The sequence below is a fragment of the Stylophora pistillata genome, chromosome 3 (genome assembly GCF_964205215.1).
Source record: "Stylophora pistillata chromosome 3, jaStyPist1.2, whole genome shotgun sequence".
In the NCBI taxonomy this organism is placed as follows: domain Eukaryota; kingdom Metazoa; phylum Cnidaria; class Anthozoa; order Scleractinia; family Pocilloporidae; genus Stylophora; species Stylophora pistillata.
Genome location: NC_142521.1, coordinates 1,540,392 through 1,564,372, shown reverse-complemented (window position 1 = coordinate 1,564,372; position 23,981 = coordinate 1,540,392). Strand labels below are relative to the sequence as shown.

At 37.9% G+C, this 23,981-nt stretch overlaps 3 protein-coding genes across 4 annotated transcripts; 2 read left to right on the top strand and 1 right to left on the bottom strand.

The window, feature by feature from the left end:
- The first annotated feature begins 727 nt into the window (after positions 1 to 727).
- LOC111329584 (mediator of RNA polymerase II transcription subunit 10) lies at positions 728 to 3,442 on the top strand. The gene is made up of 4 exons (XM_022934312.2): positions 728 to 905; positions 1,201 to 1,284; positions 2,150 to 2,252; positions 2,817 to 3,442. The coding sequence occupies exons 1-4, from the start codon at positions 769 to 771 to the stop codon at positions 2,910 to 2,912; spliced, it is 420 nt and encodes a 139-aa protein (XP_022790047.2). The 5' UTR covers positions 728 to 768; the 3' UTR covers positions 2,913 to 3,442.
- On the bottom strand, positions 2,695 to 6,771 carry LOC111329583 (PRELI domain containing protein 3B). The gene is made up of 4 exons (XM_022934311.2): positions 6,614 to 6,771; positions 4,870 to 5,193; positions 4,584 to 4,686; positions 2,695 to 4,252 (listed from the first exon to the last, which is right to left on the bottom strand). The coding sequence occupies exons 1-4, from the start codon at positions 6,643 to 6,645 to the stop codon at positions 4,031 to 4,033; spliced, it is 681 nt and encodes a 226-aa protein (XP_022790046.1). The 5' UTR covers positions 6,646 to 6,771; the 3' UTR covers positions 2,695 to 4,030.
- Positions 6,772 to 6,913: 142 nt separating this feature from the next.
- On the top strand, positions 6,914 to 23,706 carry LOC111329570 (negative elongation factor D). Of its 2 annotated transcripts, XM_022934301.2 has the most exons (16): positions 6,915 to 7,077; positions 7,186 to 7,298; positions 7,749 to 7,858; positions 9,510 to 9,619; positions 14,133 to 14,240; positions 15,073 to 15,225; positions 15,317 to 15,447; positions 16,031 to 16,151; positions 16,554 to 16,620; positions 17,421 to 17,533; positions 17,997 to 18,136; positions 18,230 to 18,344; positions 18,467 to 18,559; positions 21,765 to 21,905; positions 22,012 to 22,141; positions 22,631 to 23,706. In XM_022934301.2, exons 1-16 carry the CDS (start codon positions 7,036 to 7,038, stop codon positions 22,651 to 22,653), a joined length of 1,710 nt encoding a protein of 569 aa, XP_022790036.2. In that variant the 5' UTR covers positions 6,915 to 7,035; the 3' UTR covers positions 22,654 to 23,706. The 2 variants fall into 2 exon arrangements, 1 of the variants encoding a protein (XP_022790036.2); XR_015999257.1 differs by lacking the exons at positions 21,765 to 21,905; positions 22,631 to 23,706 and adding an exon at positions 21,594 to 21,697 and having other exon boundaries at positions 6,914 to 7,077.
- The last annotated feature ends 275 nt before the right edge of the window (positions 23,707 to 23,981 follow it).

The following is a 23,981-nucleotide window of genomic DNA, read 5'->3' as shown; positions in this document are numbered from 1 at the left end:
ATTGGAGGGTATGTTACTCTAGCTATCAAAAACCAGATTCCCAGGACTAACATCATGAGCATTTCATGACAGAGAGTAAGGAGAATGAGATCTTGGGAGTGTTAAGAACTTCTCAGAAAAATTGGGAGTCCCTTCAGTAGTACAGAATAGTGACTCTTAGTTGGAATACCATGAAGTTGTATGAGGATTGTAAAGCCATATATTCTATTTAAATTAATTGTACCAAGCATTTGTGGTTTGAATACAACTGGTGTGATTCATTACTCCTAAGCAATGTCTGTGCCATGAGACCAATGTTACTTCTCTGTGGGAAAGCATTTGTTGAAGAGGGTGTTGAAACTAATTTCATGTCCCTATTTTATCATTGAATTTCCCTCTGACAAGATTCCTTATTCTGTAAACTTAAAAAATTATCATGATAAAGAATTGTTTTTTATTTCTAGCCCTCTTTTATCCTTGCAATTTTAAGGCGGTAATGTTTTGCCTGTTCTGTGTTCTTGTATGAATCTTGTAACTGGTTCAATGATAAATTAGTTTGAGAATTGGAATTGTAACCAACCTTGATTTTTTGCAGAGAGTAAGTTTAACTTATTAGACTTCCCAATAAATATATGTAATCTGCTGGGGGTATTAGTTAATTACCAGAAGAAAGTTTGTTTAAATGTTGTGAAGAAAATCCTGGACAAAATTTTGAAACCGCTGACTTTCTCCTTTATTTATCCCACAATGCAACGAGGGCTTACAGAGAGGATAAGAATTATAATAAAAATGGCGGATGATAAGGTTCCAGAAAGGTTTGAGTTGTTAGAGCAAACAATTGAACAGTTTGTAGAAACAACACGTCAGATAGGAATCATTGTCAGCGATTTTCAACCTGGAAGTCAAGGTGTTCTCAATCATAAAATGTAAGTGTTCTATCCACGAGTGTTCAATGTTTTAATTTGGGATCAATAGAGCCGGGTTCGATAGAGCCGTAATCGACCGAAATCAAAGCGAAAACTTGGCTTAAATATTTGCTGAAGTATAAATGCTCCCCTCGTTCTATGGCTGTTAGCGTTGGGATTTCGTCAATCATCTTGCAAAGTTCTGATTTATCGCGAGTCATCTCCCCTAACATTGGAATTAATTATATCACACAAGTTCTTCCCTCTAATGGCTTGCCCGCGTGTTAAGTTTAGACTGGTTTTTGTTTTGTTTCAGAAACTCGATGATAGACAACATGAGGGAAATTGAGAAATGTAAAGCACATGTTCAAGATGTAGAGGTCCCGTTAGAAGTATTTGAGTGAGTGTATCTATTGGTCTTGATTACCATGTAAACTTATTACCAAAGCTGATCATTACACCAAGAAATTATTCAAAGATCAATTATGCCACAAATGTCATATTATTTTCATCCCCAGCATTAAAAGGAATACGTAGAAGCATTTATTTTTACTTGCATTCTAAGTTTCCAAAGTGTAACAGCAGTTCAAAGAAAGTGTTATATACTGTATTACCTGGGAAAAGTGCCCAGGTGCATATTGAAAATTTTGGCTAAAAGGAGGGGCATTTATTGGAAGGAGAACGTTTAATCGAGGGGGGCACTAATTAAATTTTCCTCTCAACAAACTGCAACTTCATTTTGGCTCACAAAAACTACACCAATATCCACACAGATGTAAAGTCCTTAAGGTTAAGTTTTAATTGAGCTATTATTCATTATCAACTGTTTTCTTCAAAACTATCCCAATTACTTTATTACCAAGAAAATTACTGGTTCTCCAAGACTATAGAATGGTCTAGTATTCCTGTGAAGTTTATAAGTGCATTATTTATAAGTGCAATTGTTAGAAAATAGAAAGGGGTAACACACACAAAGCAACCCTACAAGCGCATGGAGATAGAAACAACTGGAAAAGAAATGATTCTTTTTGACTGATTGTAGTTGAAACCAAAAAAAGTTAATGATATGTGGCAACAGAAACAGGTTTTTCCTTTATCCCCACTGTTTAAGAGTGTGACGGAGGAGGGCATACTTATTCTAGAGGGGCAAGTTTGACCATATAGTGAATGGGGTTGGGCACTTACTTTAGGAAGTACAGTATTTGTGGAGCCCATTTCTCCTCTCAAAGGCTGATAAACCAGCAATTTTTTTTTTCTGGTAACAGGTACATAGATCAAGGAAGAAATCCTCAGCTGTACACTAAAGACTGTCTTGAGAAAGCACTAGAAAAAAATCAGCAAGTGAATGGCAAAATAGATGCATACAAGGCGAGTTAACCTTGCATTAAAAATTTTTGTAGTTTATCAATTACAAGTTAATAAGGGTAGGGAAACTGTTGTGGCGAAAATAAGTCAGCACCATGTGAACTCTGTAAACAAGCCTTGTGGGAAGAGGGTATACAGTAAACATTACCTCTGCCAGCTGAACAACAAACAGTGACAAATTTTTAAATCCTCTCTGTCAATGCATCATAGGGGAAATCTCTCCAAAAGTTACATAACCTAATTCCTCTTTCAGCAACTAAATTGAGGTGAAATTCTCTGAAATTGAAATTCTGAAAGATATTTGTCAGTGAGTAAAATGCAGTTCATTTGACTCAAGATGTGAAACTGGGAACCTATTCATAGTCTAACAATTCCCTTGGTAAGGACATCATGACAAGATTACCTCAGTGATTTAGTCAGTATCAATACCCCCTTTTGACATATCTACCATGACATTGTCCAATTTTATTTATACTTTGCTATTAGCCTGTGCTAAAATCACATGCTTCTTTCGGTCAATACTATTATTGGAGCAAATGACGGTGACAACTTTGTCCTTTTACACAGAACTTCAAGTCACTCCTTGTTGATGAACTTTCAAAGCATTTTCCCAAGGAGATTGATGAATACCAGAACATCAAAGGGCGGCAGATGAAGTCATGATTTTGGATCAAGATTAGAATGACTTAATTTTGAAAATAATTATGTAAATATGAATATTGTTAGCAGCTTAGCATCCTGTCTCTATGGTCTATCTGCTTGTAAACTAAAATTCTGTTGATGATAGCATAGCTCTACAGTGAAAGGGTTAAGCTCACAGGTCAATCTTGCCACATTCTACAAGGCACTTATTGTCGTGCCTTTTTAAATGAAAATTTCATTCCCAACTAGGGATATTTATGTAAATTTTATCATGATGATGGATATTTCTAATAACTTCATTGTATGTGGTTATAGAAAAGCCCTGCTGTAGATATCCTGCAACAACAAAACATATTTCTTTCATTCCCTGACAAAGTTCTTTATTGGGGGGTGGTGTAATGCTTCATGATGTTTAGTAGACATTTTGAAACAAAATACATCCATCAATTGAAAAAACTTAGACACTTAAAATTGGTAACTTCACAATGTATTAATTTCATCTCAGCAAATATTAAGTTGGACTAACATTAAAGAGAAGGTTTTAATGACAAGATGTTTGTGCATAATGTCAGCCAGCTGGGGGAACAACCCTTGCCGTTAAGTAACATTTTCTTCAAAATGAAAAGGAAGCCCTCTTTATCCAGATAATACAACTAGTAAAGCCCCTAACACTCCATTCTTGCCTTAAAATTAGTACTGGAATCCACGAAAAGGAAGAAGTTCCAGGCCAGATTCATTACATTATCAATTCACTAGATAAAACCAAATTATCAGGTTCATTAAATACCTGGGTTCAATAAATATAAGTAGTGTTGCTTTTGATATCACAGAACACAGATGCACTTTGAATCATGGTCAACAACAAAGTCTTTTACAATATTTATGACTTAATGTATGTTTTCAACATACAGCAGAAGAAGATTCTGTTGTCAGGGTCTCCTTCAAGGAGGCCTTCGACGTACATGTCACAGATAGCTATTTTCAAGCATATGACATCCTCTAAACAGCATACTATACTCCTTCCACTTTGAATCCATTTACTCCTTTGAATACTCTTGGCCTGATACTTCATTCCACACTTCTTCCCATGAATGGAGCTGACCACCCTCCTTGACTCAAATTTTAGCAATGCACTTTAATCAGCTAGAAGTAGTTGATGATGAAGAACACTCACAAAAAGCCTGTGGAAATATGGTAGCTTGTTCAAGTCCTTGTTTTGCTTGTTCAAGTTCTGAGTTTAACCTGGTTGTTGCTTGCTCAAACTCCGCATTGAGCCTACTTGTAGCATGTTCAATGTTAGCAGCTAAGTCTTGAACCTCTTTGTTAATTTTTGTTATAACCGTCTCCATAGCTTCTCTTCCCTGCAGAAAAAAATAGAAGTCTTGATTTACATTAACACATACCACAATTACGTATGATGCACAATTCTTGCAGTAGAGACCACTATGCAATAGCGAAAATGAGACCTGAAAAAAATCAGGCCGGTACGGGATTTGAACCACTGACCTCTGCGATACTAGTGCAGCGCTCTACCAATAGCGCTCTCTACTGCGAGAATCGTGCATCAAACGTATCTATAACCGCAGTTCAAAATATACGAACTTCATATATTCATCCTACATACCACAATTATTGTTAACATCATTAAAATTTTATTTAAAGCATATTTTACTTATAATTCATCATCCATACCTTTGACGCATTACTGGCCATTGTATTCTTGATAAGACTTTCACAATAGTCTTTGAAGCTAACTCCAAAAACCGTGATTACTGCATCTTGTGTTAGTCTAGTTCTAGAAAATAAAAATTACACTTACAAAATTAGGCAATACTACTATAGTTCCTTATTGAAGACAAACTTTTCTACTGAGATTACCCTCAACTTGCTTTGGGGAAGCTGGAAATTCTTTAAAGAAACTCAAGAGGATATGTTAGAGATCATTTTAAGGCAAAAAACACACTCTGCTTTGACTTACTTGTTAATTTCCTGGTCTTGAGTATAAGTTACTGTCTCATCTACATCTGCCCAGCCCGACAGTGTTACATTCCTACTCGCCATTGTCATTGTCTTTGCAACTGGATCAACCACAGAGTGTTCATAAGCATAACAGAGGTTATCAACTCCAATCATGTTACAAACCCATGAAGGTAAAAATCCTTCAGTGCCTACAAGTCTAGTTGTGTGTAATCGTCCTTGTTCATCCACATGTCTGTCTAGAACATCCATGGTTTTTACATTAGGATTGAGATCGTTAGGATACTTTCGCCATACTGCTTGAGTGACACGATCCCAGCAGTGACTTAAAGGAAAAAATGCCACCATTAGTTACTACCATGAGAAAGCTGAAGACCCAAATAATGTGATTTTTCACCTCAAGCCTCTCAGAGAGACTGACATGTAAGTCCTGAGGTTAACTCATATGTCAAAACACTCGTAGTTGCAAATCACTGACTATGGTTATGTGAACTATTCACCACTAGAACTTTAAGTACATGTTATTTCAAACATTAAGGACTTGGTTTATTTTGCTTTAACATGCAATGCAATTACACATTTTAAATCAGTCAGAAGTAAAGATTCTACTCTGAACTAAGTTTGAAGCTGGTGTGGAATCTTCGGAATCTCACATCACAGCCACAAGTTAATTTTTAAACCCATCTTATACAATAAACCATACATGATTTCTAGAGAGTTCTTCACCTTTGCGTATATAGCTTAGATGAAACATCAAAATCTTAGCAACCGGAGTAATAGAACAGATTTCCAAAAGAAATGAAAAAAGTCAATTCCCTGGAAGTCTTTACAAGAATTGTAACGCAATTATAGAATTGAGTATCTTTCTGTGACTAAATAATGCTTTTGAGACACCAGTGTTGGTCTGATTAAAAATTTTAGATTAATTTTCTCAGCCAAGATATAACCAGAGTCATCCTTGGGGAAGCTTGTTAGTTACATAACATAGCTAGTAATGATGGAATAACAAAATAGCTAAAAAGGGTACTCCTAATCAGTCTGACTAGTTGGAAATAAAGCAACACAACCTTTAAGCACACTTCTATTGCAATTTTGGCATATGTATCACAGCCCTGCCAAGCTGTCAAACTTTCTAGTACAACATCATATTGGAAGAGAAAGTTTTACCACTAACATTTAGCTGCCTCTTAACCTCCACCCCAGCATCCTAAATTCTACTTTCCTATCCAGTACAAAATATTGTTGACTTCAGGGCCTCCCTATGCAACTTCACTGATGGATGATTACGTAAGGGGGTGTGAGTGAAATGTTGGTTGCAGAGTTATTCACTTTCTCTTGTCAACGGGGAAACAATAAGCTTTGAACACCTTCGAAAGACAGACAGTAATGTTTTCCGGTAAACTTCTACCAAGAATTTAAAAGATTGAAATCAAGACAGTTTCAGGTTGCTATAAACATGTATAAGAGCACTTACTTCTACATGCATGGTTGAATTTTCAAACGAAAGAAAAACATTTCACACCCATCAAACATAAACTGAGGCTTAAAAATTCTATATTAAAAACTAACAACAGAAAGGCCTCAGTTATTGATACAAGATGACATAAGATGTAGAGTAAGTTTCCGACATTACACGTGAATTTCAATGTTTACGGCACGTGAATATATGGAGACTTCAAAAAACAACATACATTCAAATTGAGCTTAAAGTTGATGAAAACCAAACAAAAATGGTTTATACTCACTCGAAAATATGCTCTGAGGACCAAAATTTCATAACTCACGATCAAATGTTGCAAGGAATTCTTCACCGCTGATACGTTACCCATGTAGGAGCAAACAATATATCCAATACTGCCCCCGCTTCACATGAAATGAACAAAGTCCGATCTTACGCAATTACATGATTTGATTGGTCGAAGAGCATTAATTTATGCAATTAGGATATGATGATGACTCAACAAGGTGACGCAGAACTTTCGAAAACTCAGGTGCACTATGGGATAGTTTTTGTGAAGGTTACATAGAATTCATATACTTACAGCAGATATCCGCTGACGTAGATTCAAGATGGCGGTCGTCAGACCATGTTCCATTCTGCACAGTGTTTTGGGGTCAAATTTTCCCTCTTTCCTGTAACGAAGTTTCACTTTTTTCATTTTAAATAATGGATGACTATGGAGAAGATGTTGGATGGGATGATGCAGCTGTAGGTTGACATTTTGTCTTTTCTATAGGTCTTATTTCATGATATTCAACTCAACGACTTGGTAAACTGGCTAACTTACTGACCGTATATTTTCCTTTTTCCTTTTAGCTGAGTCCGTCAGATGAAAAAAGGGACAATGAAGTTGTTATACAGGAGTGTATGCAAAACTTTGCTACAAAAGACTTTATCATGGAACCGGAAATTTTCAACAATCTCAGGAGGTTAGCATGTATAGACTTAACCATAACGGGTTCATGTTGATCTTTAATCTTTAATAGTATCCTCCTAAGACAGGGGAAAAAAAACTGTACTTGGAGTTTTTAAAATGATATCATAAAAAATAACAATAATTTCAAAAACAATGGCACTAAGTAATGAACGACAATCGGTTAAAATTCTTCATATAAATATGATCCTATGAATTACAAATACATAAATATAAAAACAACAATAAAACATATTGAATATATAAATATAGCTATAACATAATGTACTATACATGTAGTGTAATTGAAGCAAGGTTCAAAACAAAGGAATCTTTGAAAATTACTTTTAAATATTGGTGAAAATGAGCAAAATGAGGTAGCTAGGTTGTGGTGAATTGTCTACCTCTATAGTGTGCTTAATGTCAAACCTTGAACTTCAAACTATATGCAAATGCTGTATTATAGATATTACCAGGCAGGAGGAATCCATGAAGAAATGGCAAAGATGTTGTCTGAAAATTATACTGGAATTGCTCAGAGTACAAATTTAATAGCAAACTGGTTGATTGTAACAGGTAAGGTATTTAAAAGATACAATTACTGCATTGTAGTGTTTAAAGGTCATCATTTGTGTTTGATTTTACTATATTCACATATTATCGGAGTGAATAAAGTGAATAATTCAATACCTTAATGGCAGCATAGGCTGAATTGCTAAGGTCAACAGTGTTGCTAAGGTTGAGATTGGATGTCAGCATTATCAGGCACCTCTGGTAGCTGCTTTAGTCCATGTAACAACCTCACCTTTTCCCCCCACACATCCCACCCCAGGGTAGGACATCCATCACACAGTAATCTCGTGCGTGGGAAATTAACGTCTCCTAACCCTAACCCTGCGGGAGAGGGACCTCCATTTATTCATCCTTATCCAAGAAGACTAGAATATCTATCCATTTCATTGATGTTATAGAAAGGTAGCAAATTCTCCTCAGTTATTTTAAGACCATCAGTATTGGTCCGGCCAGGGCTCGAACCCTCGACCTCCCACACAACACAATCCAGCACTCTAACCAATTGTGCTAACCAGGAGGCGGTTAAAGGTGGTTATTAAGGGTGAAGTGAACATCATTACTTAATATTGATTTCCAAATATTTGGTGACTTTTTGTTGCTACCCTGTAAACAAAACTGATACAGACTTTATTACAAATATCAATGGCAATGGCAAGAAAGTTGTTGTGGACAATTCATTGTCTGAAAAGTGTTGTCCTATTGCAGACCTGCCAACCCCTGATAAAGGAAAATCTGGAGACCCATGAAAAAAAACCTGGAGATTCTACAAAAAATCGTGAGATTCGATTTTTTTTCCCAATCAAGATTAAAAAAAGCCCTTTTCTATCAGGGAAAGTCATTAATAGTCTATGTAAATCTTGCTTTAACCCTAACCCACCATCTCTTTTCGCCATGTTTATACGATTGGCATTGCGATCACTTCCTGCGCTGAACTTACAAAGACTACTTGGAAATTCAACATGGATATGAGGTCCAATATAGGAGATGCCTGGGAACTAGACACCAACCTCATTCCCAGGGCCTACTTCCCTTAGAAAAATAATGGTGGACAGACACGAACACAAACCTGGAGAAAAACGATTAAGTTTATTGAACACAGGCAAAAATCACAGCTTGGCACAAAAAAGTAAGAACAGGGTTCTTCTTTATTTGTTTATCACTATATGGCACTAGCATTTCTCATTCTTTTCCCATAATTTTTTCAACAACTTAATTTATTTCATTTCAAACGTTTTTCCCAAAAACCCATGAGATTGCAGAGCCTTGTCGTGAGACCGTGAGAAATGACAAAAAATCATGAGACTCATGGCAGAACCATGAGAGTTGGCAGGTCTGCTATTGAAACATGCTGGTCAATCAGACAAAGAATGAAACAGAGTTCAGTCTACATGTAGAGGTTGTGTTAGCTTGTTTTCACTTTTTATTTCTATTTCTCCAATTTCTACATCTTTTGTATTGATTTTAGATAAGTCATTAATATGTACCAAGCCAGAGAACATATCTTGTCCTTTTTCCTGTATTCATAGGAAAAACCATGTATGCTAATTAACTATCTGTACATTGCTAGGATCAGCAATGTCAAAAGTATCCTATGCTGTGATAGAGAAACAGGACATGGTAAACTTAAATTCTTAATATTTTCTTATTTTCAAAGGAGCTAAAGTGACAGATGTGGAACAAATGGTTGAAAATCACCTGGAAACCCTGATTATCAAACACTTTGACCCAAAAAAAGCAGACTCTATCTTTTCTGCTGAGGGGGAGGTAAGTAAACCCTGATTATCAAACACTTTGACCCAAAAAAAGCAGACTCTATCTTTTCTGCTGAGGGGGAGGTAAGGAAACCCTGATTCTCAGACACTTTGACCCAAAAAAAGCAGACTTTAATGTATGTGCGCCAAGATGGCTGCCACTTACTGTCGTCGTTGTTGTTTTTTTAAGCTTTTGTGCTTTGTTACCTTGTTCGTTCAGTGTCTTGACAAGCACAATTCAATCTGTTCGCCACCATCTACCTTCAAAGGCCCTTTTAGCATCAGTCGAAAGCTATTTTCTGTTTCTCGCTGCGGTCAAGACCTTGCTGCTGCAAGACGCTCAACTAAGTTACCAATCACCAAATGGTCAAAGCATGGTTCGACAGTTGCTGCTCTGTCTGAAAGAAGTTTCATCAAGGACCTATCTATTGCAGTGGATGTTGAAATTAACCCGGGTCCGGAAAATTTTAACTACATGCCGACTGCTTTATTTCAAACTTCAAGACCAAGATTTTCTTTCAGTCGATGTAATTTATTTCAACTTCACTCCTGTTGTCCTAAGGTTAAACTGGATTATTATCTTATTCATCGCTTAAAGTCATTGGGAATTTACAGAGCTAGAGGACGTAGAGCTGGTGTTAATTCTAGATTTGGATCTCGTCAACAACATCACAAGATTCCAGTTCGTGTCACTGACCACTGTTTTTTATCAACCAAACGCGCACGACTTCGACCCAAGGATACAAATTTGCATTTCATTTCTACTCACTCTTCTTCTTTACCCCGAATAATCCCCAAATGTATGGTCATCAATGCAAGATCTCTTGTTAAAGTTGATGCTGCTTCTGCTTTGCATATGGAAACGACTCAAACAACTGCACTCAAACAACTGCGATATTTGCATCATCTCCGAGACATGGCTTAAACCAAATTTTCCATCTCATCTCATTTGTCCGAAGGATTACTCAATTTTGCGAAAGGATAGAATTGACCGGTCAGGCGGTGGTGTTGCTATTGTCTGTAGGAGCAATTGGTTATTGGAATGATTAGACAGCATTTTTTATAATGCCTTTGAATGCTTGTGGGCTAAGATTACAACTCCCAACTCAAGTTTTTATGTGACTGCTGTTTATCATCCTCCAGATCCGCCATATTGTCCTGATGAGTTATTGGAACATCTAACAAATAGTTGTGATGGTTTATTGACTGGTAATCCTAACAGCAACCTTATAATTTGTGGTGACCTCAATCAGCTAGATTACAATGATTTTTTACACAACTAAATTTATTCCAGATGGTGAATACACCGACAAGAAAGAACAAAATTTTGGATGTTTTTATAACTAATGTCCCACATTTTTGGAGGAAAGTATCGGTCGCTCAAGGACTAGTTCAATCTGACCACTCTATGGTCCTGGTATATCCCAGAATCGCACTTAAGGCTGAAAGGAAAACTGTGATGTTTAGAGATGTTCGTGATCATCATAAACTGGATATGGACAAACTGTTGAAGTTTCATAACTGGGACAATGTTTATCAATGCGGAGATGTGAATGGAAAACTTAATCTTTTTTGTACCAAGATTAAGTCCATGTTTGATGAGCGTTTCCGGGTATATCAGTATGTGTGTCTAATAGAGACCTCCCGTTCTTTTCTCCTCTAATCAAACATCTACTGGACCAACGGCGAAAATTGATTCAGCGAAGTAACATGTCAGGAAATTCTGTTTCGATTGAGATCCAAACTCTTCAAGAGAAAATCAACAAGTTGATCAGAATAATCAAGTTCGGACAGTTAAAGGGAATTTTGAGAAACAGTGCAGGATCCAAATCTTGGTGGTCAACAGTTAATTCCCTGACAGGAAGGAAGTCTACCAACTCGCAAGTAAGCTCAATTATCTCCCCGAGCGAGATCAATAATTTTTTTTGTTCCATTAACACTGATCCCCTTTATACACTGTCACTATCCCAAAATCAAGCAAGATGCCTGTTTTAACGGTCTCCAGTGTTACCAGGAGTCTACTGAAATTAAAAAGAACTGCCTCTGGTCCAGATGGAATCCCGTACTGGTTTTGGAAAGAGTTTGCATACGACCTTGCTCCTGTTGTTACCCATATTTTCAACTGTTCTTTGGAAAACCACATTGTGCCTGATCTTTGGAAATTGGCCGACATAACTCCCTTGCCTAAAGAGCCCAACTTTAAAAATTGCACACAGTTGCGGCCTATTTCGCTGACTAATGTAATAATGAGGGTTTTTGAACGTCTTGTATACAGACAAGAATTATCTCAATATATGAAGAACTTCATTAGCTTCGACCAGTTTGCATACCGCAAAGGCCACAATACGACAATGGCCTTAATTAAGTGTCAATATGCTTGGCTGAAATGGCTCGAGTCGGGTTTTGATTGTGTTAGAATTTTCTCTTTGGATTTCAGCAAAGCTTTTGATTCGGTCCCTCATGATATCCTCTGCTCTAAGTTGAAAACACTTGACATAAATCCATACGTGACCAATTGGATTATTAGTTTTTTACAAAACAGGAAACAAAGAGTTGTTGTTGATGCCATTGTTACGGATTATTTAAATATCAATAGGGGTGTCCCTCAGGGGAAGTTGTTTTAGGCCCTATACTATTTTCTATTATGGTCAACAATATTAAAGTGCACCTACACCCAAAAAATTTTTTTCGCTTAACGAAGTAAGCTTATTTTTTTGAGTATTTCTGTGCAAAAATTTTTTTATTTGCTCAAATCTTCAATTTTCTATGCCCAGTCAAAATACGGAAAATCGGCCGCCATCTTGCCCCACGACCGAGTTTAAAGAGGAATGGCTCTAGTGGGTAATGTGACGTCAAATCAAGAACTTGAAAGTCTGCTTTTCACACATTTTCACTTGTTTGGGAAGGTTGTAGTCGATAATTGTCCAAAAATATGTCGACTAAGTGTGTTGTAGAAGGATGTAGCAACGTGCGAAATTTGCAAGAGGGTATCGCGCTTCATTCAATCTTCATACAACACACCTAGTCGGCATATTTCGGACAATATCGATGACAATCTTCCCCAACAAGTGAAAATGTGTGAGATGCAGACTTTCGTGTTCTCGATTTGACGTCACATTACCCGCTAGAGCCATTCTTCTTTAAACTTGGTTGTGGGGCAAGATGGCGGCTGATTTTCCGTATTTTGACTGGGCATAGAAAATTAAAGATTTGAGCAAATTAAAAAATTTTTGCACAGAAATACTCCAAAAAATAAGCTTATTTCGTTAAGCGAAAAAAAAATTTTGGGTTTAGGTGCACTTTAAGGCCATTCTACCAAATCAGAATTTACTTGTGAAATATGCTGATGATTTAACATTAAGTATTCCAGTAAAATCGTGGGCTAACAATGGCAATTCAGCAGCTGAGGAGGTCCGATCGATCGTCGCATGGACATCTGCTAACCATATGCAACTAAACTTCAAGAAAACGTGGGAGATGCTTCTTAGAGGCAAATCCACTATGGCCTTACCTGCTCCTCTGGTTTCTATAGAGCGTAAACCATGTCTGAAGTTGTTGGGTGTGACTTTTCAATCTGATCTGTGTAACTGGGATTTACATTTTGATAATATTATATCGAAAGCCAGTAGTCATCTGTACATCTTACGTGTTTGTAAATTCTATGGACTGCCGCTGGATCATCTTCATCTTCTTTTTATCAGTCTTATTCTACCTATATTTACATATGCTGTAGAAGTATGGGGCTGCGCGTATTATCATAAGTATCTGAGTCGTATAGACAGGCTGTTCAAGAGAGCTTTTAAGCTTGGCTACTGTAAAGAGCTTTTTTCGATTGAAAATATTATTCTGAAAGATAAGAAGTTGTGGGCCAAGATCACCGACAGCGATTTTACAACAGCTTTAGATGACCTTTTGCCACCTGAGCGACCAATGGTTACGCTACGTAAGAGGCGCCATAATTATATTCTCCCGCTTGTCAGAACTGAACGTTTCAAGAGGACTTTTGTTAATAGATGTTTGTTCTCTTATTAGTTAGTCAGTTAGTAATTTAGTTAGTTCATTAGTTTTATACTTGCTGAGTTCATATCTGTAACTAAACACGTTTGTTGTTTAGAATGCTTAATAAAGACTTTTATTATTATTATTATTATTATTATTATTATTATCTTTTCTGCTGAGGGGGAGGTAAGGAAACCCTGATTATCAAACACTTTGACCCAAAAAAAGCAGACTCTATCTTTTCTGCTGAGGGAGAGGAAAGAGAAAACCAGTTGAGGAATACCATTTTGATGCTGTTTGTTAAAGAAAATCAAAAGATTGAAGCCCGTTACACTTGCGTCTTGGACATGCTAAGGTTGTATACTCTGAATCAATGAGAAATTATGTGTTACATCGTGGTTAGAATGGAATTTGGGTTTTGGAAGTCACCCTGTGGATGTCCATTGCAAAATCTGATATTCAAATTCATGAATTTATTTGATTGAGATGTTTTGGTTGAATTAAATTTATCTTTGTTCTGTTGGCAGACACCATCCTGGCTAGAAGACATGATTGTCCACCAGACATGGCGTTCAATGTTTTATAAACTTGCAGAGCATTATCCTGATTGCTTGATGCTCAATTTTACTATCAAGGTTTAATCACTCTTTCATTTTCATCAAACTCAGTTGATGTAACATATAAATTGGCCCCTTTAGTAGAAATGCAGTAAGGGAAAAGATATACCCATTTGCCTTTAGGGTGTCAGAAACATATTTTCTCTTCTCAAACTTGGAATCAAGTGAAGATGGTAGATGGTCAGCCCTCTTCAGTAAAGTTTCAGCAAAGGACTTTTTATGGCAAATAGGGTGGTGAGAGTCAAAAGCGAGAGATTTGTCAGTGTGGGTCAGTTTACGATAAACACTTATCTGCTTTGCACACATTTAAAATCAAGAAAGGATAAGTGTCTATCCTTTTCGCACTCAAGGTTGAATTGGATAGACAGCTCCACTGAATTCACATGAACTTCTTTGGTGGGGGAATGAACTTATTATCCAAATACTCAATGTAGAGTATAAATAAGGCTTGAATCAAGTACAAATATCACGCAATATTTGTACTCCAGACAGTAAAAGTCAGCATTGTAGAGAGAATATAATCATGAAAATGATAATCTTAAATTCAAGCTTTCTTGTGTGCAGAGGGTTTATTTGAGTAGAAATGTGTATCACTCTAATGTAGGATATTCTTGTTATGAACAATAATAATGTTGGACACAAGACAGTCATATTTACTTTCAATGGAATCTTCAGGGAACTGAGATGTTTTTAGATAAGTACTTACTTCCTAGTTGGAGTCTTCACCCTTTTGTGTTCAGTAAGGAACTGATTGGGTCCAGGAAATAGATGAGGAATTAAAGAGACTATGTTGTGTGATCCTAAATCCTGTTGGAAATTTGCTCATTGCAAATATCATATCTTTTTGCAGCTGATTTCTGATGCAGGATATCAGGGTGAGATTAGAAGTGTCTCTACAGCCTGCCATCAAATTGAGGTGTTTTCCCGAGTGCTCAAGACTTCAGCTTGTTCTTTTCTTGAGGAAGGAGAGATGACTATGGAAAGCAACCTGCCAGAATTTTCTGTATGTTGAAATATGGTATCTCAAGAAATTATAAACCTCAGGGAATAGGCATAGCTCTGTAGTCATAAGTTTTGTATGGATTACCTTCCAGAGGATGGTATGTTATGGACAGCACACCTACCTGTATGCACAATGCTTGCTAAATCACATTGCACAAAACACAGAAGGAGGAACAAAACTTCAAAGACTCGGTCAAGAGCTTCAAAAACGGGCAGTTCAAAGGTGATGTTAATCATTCAGGCTCAGTGTTACACATTTTTTTTTAATCCCAAGGCTTAGTCTGTGTGATCAATATGGGCTGAGTGGCTTAAAACATATTTAATCCTTTTTGTCTTGCCTTCATTAATTGAGAACCTGGAACAGGCTGTAATTTTTTAATTGTCTGTTTACTGGTACCACTCTTTTTTTTGTGGGAGATGTGTTGGCCCACTGATTAGTGTGCAGTACTCCAGCTGCTGGTCAAGAGGTAGTGTTGTGTCATTTAGCTAAACACTTAACTATCCCTATGCCTCTCTCAACCCAGGAGTATAAAAGGATATCGGCAATCATGAGTGAGGCCTTATGAAATGCTGGGGGGGTAACCTTGTGAGGGACTGACATCTCGTCCAGGGGAGAGTAGTAACACTCCTAGCTGCCTCATATATAAGGAAACTGGGATGACTTAGGCTACATGTGCCAGCTAAATGCAGTACAGACTTACCTACCTACCTTCCTCTTTTTTAATTTTCAACTTAGAGTTTTCATTTTGAATTATTTCAGTCCTGTTTATGGTGCTGTATTGAAAGCATTTTTTATCTTTTTACAGTGGACATGAAGTGACAGAGATCACTCTGTCATTGAATGGTGCTGCAGCTTTTCCCAGAGCAAATTCAGCCCTCTCATCCATGTTAGGAAAAAATTCCCTTAATCCTGGAGATGTCACAGTGGTAAGCTGACAGAGAAAAATAACAGAGTGCATGAGAAATTTTTAGAGGGCAATTGATAATATCTATGATACAAACAAATGTTCAAGTGTCTGTTTTATCATAAAGGCCCAGTTACTTTTTAATAAAAAACTTTTATCATTTGAACTCTATCCAAAGATTTCATTTCTTTTTAATGTTGTTATTGGTATTTTCATAAATGATATCATTGTTATTACTAGCCTAGGGTTGCTTGTTATATTTCAATCATGTACAATCCCCTGTTATTTTTGGTGATTTGAATGTAATGATTCAACATGAGGCCATGTTAAGAGTTAAGTTGTCTATACATTTATCTCTTTATTCAGTCACTTACTTATTATATAATTGATGCACTTCGCTTCATCTCTTTCTGCCTCAACACAGTTGTACAAGTTATATAATAGTGCTCAAGCTCCTCCTTGTGCACTGATCAGGATTCCACAGTTTTTAGGTGAGGAAAAGTCTCATAAATCATTCTCCTTACTCTCTGCCATACAATTCTTATGATATTAGTTTGGAGAATTTGGTATTGGAACAACTTCCAATCCTGTAATTTAAATTTTCCTTTATTCTTACCACTTGTCCCCTTGAGATTGTATTGGTATTATAAGAAGAATTCTGTCCTGGTCACTGACAGGAGTTATAGGGTTAAATCTGCAATTCCAATCAGCTTATTAGATCTTTTCAATGGTGAGGATAAACCAGCTAGTTGCGGTTTGTTTAATCAGTTTGTTGAAGGATGAATGAGGCCACCAGTTCTTTGCATTCCAGCAACACTCTTGGGTAATTGGTCATGTCCAGAAAATATGCCACAAATTAGAAATTTATTTTAAGGCTGGAATTTCTATCAGTGTGCATTTGGTATAGTGTTGGAGGGTGTAAAGTGGGAGGAAACATTAGCTACTGTAATCATACAAGTGAAGGTGGTGCCGTCAGGGGCTGCTATTAGTGACAATGATTGAGAGGAGATCTTATAGACACACACAAGAGAGGAGTTGTTTGACCATTGAAGGTCTGATTGTGGGCACCGATTGTCTACTGCTTCAACTGAACATCATAGCCAACCTGAAAAATCAATTTTCACAACTAAGGACTTTTGATTGACAAATAATGCTTCCCTTGACTTTGATGATGACGATTTCCCACCATGTTGTCACCAATGATAGTGAAATTCAAGCTATCACACAACCAACCCTTACCGTGCAACTGTATGGTATGAATTTGAATAATTACAATAGTATTTTTGTCTAGAACTTCTTTTGGAAGCGTTGTTCAAACCTGGACAACACTTGAATCCAGAACACAAGTTTAAATATGTTTACCTGTTGGCTTATGCTGCAGCTGTACATGAAACCTGGGTTGAGGTATTTCCATATTTGATTATTTTTTAGGTAATTTTAAAAGGTTAGTGTGGAAAGTAATTCAAAATAAAATTGTTTAGTTTTACTATGCTAAACGCAAGCCCCCTCCTGATGCTCTTTTAGACCAAACATAATTTGGTAACTGGAATTTTCTTTCATTACACTTTCAAATAGATTACTTGGTCACACTTTGAATTCTCATCAACTCTTTGTGATATTCACACCTATCCTAGTTGACCCTTGTAATTGCTTTTGGTTTCATTTGTTGAAAGAAAAAAGGAAGAAGCAATTTACTAGGCAGAGTCAGTGTTATTTCTTGCAAACCTGGTTCTTTATCCTGAAAGGGGAATGAGTTTGGCCACTAACCTTGTAAGTCATATCAGTCCATCAAGGTTACAGCTACATCATCATATAACAATAATTTGATTCATTTTGCTGATTTATTTTTCTTTTTTCTGATTTGTAGAATGAACGTACAATGCTTAATAGGGATGAACTGAAAACAACTTCCCAAGCCCTGGATAAAATTCACTTACTGTGCGTACAGGAGACTAAGAAAGGCTCACAGCTGCTCGCAGAAGTGAGTGTCTTGTTCCAGTGTATAAGGTATGTAAGAAGCCAAAGTAAACCAAAATTTCTGAGAGAAAGTTTCAAACTGAAAACAAATAATCGCCATGCAGCGTTTTCTTGCTTCTGTAGGTTTCCTGTAGTTGCTATGGGCTTGTTAAAGTGGGTTGATTGTACGGTATGTGATCCATCATTCTTCAAGCTGCTTACAGACTCGACACCAGTCCACTTGGCTTTATTGGATGAGGTATGAGATAGATAGTCAGGTAGCTGCTTAACCAACTGAAATCCTTTCCATTACCACGTGATTCTTCCCCAGCCCTCTATTCACTTTCCTCCCTAATTTTATTGTCTTTTCACGTCTCGTAGATCAGCTCATGTCATGCTCTTCAGCATCGCTTGGTCCTCAATGTATTGGTCCGTTTATTCGAGTCTCCGACGCCTCTGGACACTTTAGTAGAGGTGGGTATTATTCACTCCAAGTTTGCTTGGTAAATTTAGTGCTATTACATGACGGTACTGGTAAGTCTGCACACGTACCATGTAGACCGCACTTCCAGAGCTTATCCTGATAGCTGTAGTTCCCTTCACGCCCCTCCCCTCCCCCCTTTGAAACATTTCGTAAGGTTTCTTTGATAGTTCACCGGTGTCATAGCGGATTTGGACCCCTGGGACCTCCTGGGTTTTGGTACGGTAAAAAAGTAAAATCAAATTGCCATACTGCGACAGTAATAATGATAAGTTTTGAATCGACGCAGTGAAGAAGGCTCGTATCCGCGGGTGAATTTTGCACGGGGGGGAGGATGGGACATGGGGTCCAAATTCCCGGGGGGGTCCAAATCTGCTGTGACACTGGCACTCATTTATAGTTCTGGGTAGAGAGAGACACTGAGAGAAATGTGTTAACCCAAGAACAGAATAACCCGGTTTGGACTCAAACACAGACCTTTAGTACCACATTCTAGTACAACAGCCATAAGGCTTAAACTCCCCCTAGCACACGAATGTGTATTGCTACTTCACAGTCGCCCAATGTAAACTGTGATCTTATTAAAGGTTTCTAAAAACTATCGGTAATTATGTGTGTTGATTTCAATACAAATTTGCTATGTTCAATATTTTGTGCATCCTTTTTATTCGAATTTCATCATTACAGAGGTCACAACCATGGTGTCTTTTTGTATTTTAAAGCCAGAGACACTCGAGGGAAAGGAATCCTCGAACGTTTCACTTGCTCTGTTCTTAGTTTTGGCCTGCGGAAATTTGTAGTTGTCACACTGTTCTGATCGTTGTTTTTAGTTTCGAACAAGTATGATGCGTGGCACTTTTTTGCTGTCTCCCTCATTGGGTTTATATCCACAAAGTTTACATTTGGGCAGGGCAGATCGACATTTAAAGAAAGAGCCAGTGTTTCGTTTTCGTGTTGAATGACCGCGGGAAAAGTGATGAGGGAGGAGGTTGAAGACTCTGTCTGAGTTATCCCTTCTTCTGAAGCTGTTGCTGCAGTTGCACTGTCCGACGTCGCAGCATTAAGACTTTGTGCCATGTTAGCAACTCGTGCCAGCGATGAGACTCTTCTTGTTTCAGAATCATTGGGAAGTGATTTGTAGTTTACAAAGTTACAGCAAAATCCTTTCACGTCTAACTGTGTTCTTTCTTCCTCTTTGACTCCCGAGGTTACTTTTTTTTTAAAGGAGTTTATTACCCATGTGTGGTTTTCTTCTCCTTGAGGTGAATCTGTTGTTAATGAAGTTTTCACAAGTTGTTGTTGCGTTCCTAGTTCGTGGTCTTCTTTCCCTTCCTCGAGTAGTCCTTTAAAGTTGGATCGATTCACAGCTTGCAATGTTATCGGAGGCGCCTGTGTGTCGTTGTCTGCCGTTGTGATCACCGCAGTCAAATGCGACTTGTCCTCAGGTTTTTTTGATGCACGACGTGTTGGATTGTTCAATTGTTCTAATGCCTTTTCATTTCCCTTGCTCCTGTTACAAATTTCATCTTTTTTTTCTTTTCTTTTTTCAGACAGCACTTCACGGTTCCTCCCAGTTTTGCTTTCATCAAGAAAATTGTCGTCAAAGATTTTTCGTTTTCCGGATTCCTGTTCGTTTTCTTTTCTTGTGCAAGGAAATCTTTGGTCGTTCGAATCGACTTTTGCTATTCTTGCTTTGCTGTCGTGAACGTCTGATTCAGTTTCGTTGTTCTGACAATTAATACGATAACTTGTAGTAGAACTTTCGTGCAGTATACCTTCGTCCGGTTTTGTGTCGTGGATGATGTACTTTGTTATCCTCTGTTTTCTCGCCAATCTAAAGCTTTGTTTGAATGATATCTCTTGTTCTTTTTTCACCTTTTCGAAGCTCTGTTTGTCTTGGATTTTTCCTTTAACTGACCTTGTTTCCTTCTTTTCACTTGTTTTCTTGAAGTAACCAGGACGCTCCGTACTTTCTGCATACTTATGAAATCTTTTCTCTGCAGAGTAATTTGTACTTTCTGCGGAACTATAAATCTCTCCATCCTTAGAGAAGTCAGTACTCTCCGCCGGTTCACAAATATCTGTCGCACCTGTCCGCTTGTTTTGCTGAAAGGAATAGTTTGTTTCTTGATGTAGCTGACACGTCGAGGGTGCTTTATCTGGGGAATGATATTCTGCCAATTCATGCCGAGTCAATTCATCATCTTTCAGATTCTTTTGCAATCCGTGAAGCAACAAGCAGCACAGCCCGTGTAAAGAACGAAAGAAGAGATTCCACAAACAACAAATGAGATATTCAATGAAAGCATAAACGAGAAAAGGAGCTAAAAATGTAATTGTCACTGCAAGATCTGAAACGTTTTTTCTTCCGTTGGACCGATCCATGGGCTTTCAAAACTGAAGGTTTTTTATTGTGACGTCAGTTGGTAAATGCCCGCGCGCTCTTCTTAGAAAGTGCACGCGCTGTTTACTAGTTGCTGTTTAGAATTCTACATATGTCATGCGCGCAGAAACGACTGTTTTTTGTTCTTCATTTAGGCAATGAAATATGATCAAGTAAGGTAAATTGTGTTTAATACTTGCTTCGCCTCCCGGTTAGCTCAATGGATAGAGCGCTGGACTGTTGTGCGGGAGGTCGAGGGTTCGAACCCCGGCCGGACCAACACTCAGGGTCTTAAAATTATTGAGAAGAATTTGCTGCCTTTCTACAACATCAAGAAATGGTTAGATATTCTAGTCTTCTCGTATAGGGACGAATAAATGGAGGTCCCGTCTCCTGCAGGGTTGGGGTAGGAGACGTTAATTTCCCACACACGAGATTACTGTGTGATGGATGTCCTCCCCTGGGTGGGATGGGTGGGTTTACAGAGGGTCATGTGTTAGAAAACTCTTTACTGGGTTAATCATATATTTACCCTCTTGAAATAAAGAACGTTGTATTGTATTGTATTTGCACTAAGCAGATTAGATCTTGGGCAGGCCATATCGGAGAATGGAGCATGATAAAGCTACGTTTTTTTATTCTAGAAAATATTTGCCCAAAGGAAGTCGACTAGTACTTCTTCAAGTCAGGACTGAAAATATGGGACACTTTTCTCCAGGCTCCACCGGTGCCCCTTGCTAGTGGAGAAGTAATTATGATGATTTTATTTTATTTTTCGAGCAATTACATTTTTCTTTTGTTGTTCGTTGTTTTAGCTTGAGTTCAAGAAAACAGTCCTGGATCGAATGATTCATCTGTTAAGCCGAGGATATGTAATACCCGTGATAAGCTACATTAACAGCTGTTTGGAAAAGCAGAACACAGATAACTCTCTTATAAGACATTTCGTGACGGAGGTAAATAAAGGAATACTCAACTAATTTGCGTCGGCGTTAATTTTTGAATCACGGAGAAGATAACCCATAATTCATTGAAAATTTTTTTCTTATTCCCTTTCTCTAGGTTCTAGAAATGATTGCTCCTCCATACTCGCCCGAGTTCGTCCAGCTTTTCCTTCCCATCGTCCGTAATGAGGAGATCACTGGGAGACTGCGCAGTGCTGATCACTCTGATGACGTATCGTTGTTTTTAGGTGAGGCGTTGTTTACCAGTTTTTTTTTTATTATTTTTTTATTTTTCACTCTCTCTGAAACAGCTATGATTGCAAGGCTCAATAAAACTAAACCAAGATGGACAGCCGCAGTTAAGGAGCTCTGTCAAAAGGATGTCTTATAGCCTACAGAACAGGCGCAGTTTTGGCGAGCAAGTGCTCAGTATTTTCGTGATGAAAATTACCCTTGCCATCTTTGATTTTTACGGCAGTGGAAGACAGGCGAAAGAAAAAAATATGTACTAAGGGGGTGAGAGACGGTCAAAAGCATAGAGAGCGGGAAAGTGGGGCAACACAAATTCCTCCTTTCCCCGCCCCCTCACCCCACCTCCACTCTAACTGAAAATAAAATGTAGTCGGTTGAAAAAACGACCGCGACCGTACCATTTGCTTGCCCTTCTAAGACACTTGCTTTGCAGGCTAGATATCTAGCTGTAGTTTTATGTTATCATTTTTCGCCTTCCACCGTAGGCCACTGTGCTCAGCAGGCTTAGTCTCCAGTACATTGGTGTCGATATAGTGGTGCGGATAAAAGACGTAAGAGCAGCTCTGCCGGCTTCACCCGGCGGATTACACTACAATGCGCAAAAGTCTACACTTGAACAAGCTCACCAGACACAGTGAGAGGAAGCTATGCTGTCTTTTGCGTATCAAAAAAAAAAAAAAACAAGTAGAAGACATTAACTTTGTAAATATTTTAGAAAAAAAATTTGGTGCAAAGCAACGGGGTATGTCTCGCTGTCCCTGGTTGAGGGGTTTTCAGATGAAATTATAAAGTAGCAGGTGACAGGTGAAGATGGAAGCGAAAAATAAAACTGTACCTAAACAGCAGTTCATCCATGTAGTCTGAATTGTTTTAGCATGGAAGCCAGCTAAATCGAAAAAATACAACCTCATTGAAGTTCAGCCGAACGTTCGATGAATAGCATTTTGAGGAAGCAAAGTTGGCGTAAAGTGTGACACAGAGATCTTTTGTCATGCAAGCGGTTAGAAAAATCGCATTGAATTATCAAGTAATATGTTTTGAGGGAGAGGAGATTAGAGACGATTCCCGTGAACACCCGCGAGTCTCAATGTAATAGAATCCAACTCCCTCTCAACGTATGCATAAATAGTGACTAGGTTCGAGTAGAACTTTTCCATGGCTACATCAGTTATTTAAACGAATTAGATTTCCATATGCAAGTATTACACTCTTTATTTCGTAAATATTCTGTCATTCCTAGTCACGTATTAGGTGAACGCGTTTCTTTTTCTGACAACAAATCTGTAAATAATTCAAAGAGAGAAGGTATTGTAAGTTTATCTATCAGTTCCTAAGTTAACAGTTTCTAACCCAATTTTACCGTTTAAGATTTTTGAAGTAAGAAATTGTATGATATTTTTGCGAGTGCTTTGACTGTTCGGTTCTAGCCTGAGAGTCTGAGAGGTAAAGACAGCGACTAACAACAAAGAACACAGCATGTTCACTTCAAACAAACCAAACAAAGTCAGAAACGATTTGGTTTGGGAATAGATTTTTTGGGAATAAAATTTTTTTGAGTGAATGCAGCCTCAATGACGATTCTCTGTTTACATTTTGAAGGGTGTAAATTTTGAATGGAAATACATATCTTATTAACCAAGCGCGAGGGCCGTACTGGGAGAATATCGGCCCGAGGTCTTGACAGTACGGACCGAGCGCAGCGAGGTCCGTACAAAAAAGACCGAGGGCCGATATTCTTCCAGTACGGTCCTGAGCAAGCTTGGTTAAAAAGAGATTTATTACACGACTGAAGTTCAAAGGGACACAAGTGCGGTATCATTCGGGACCATTCGGGAC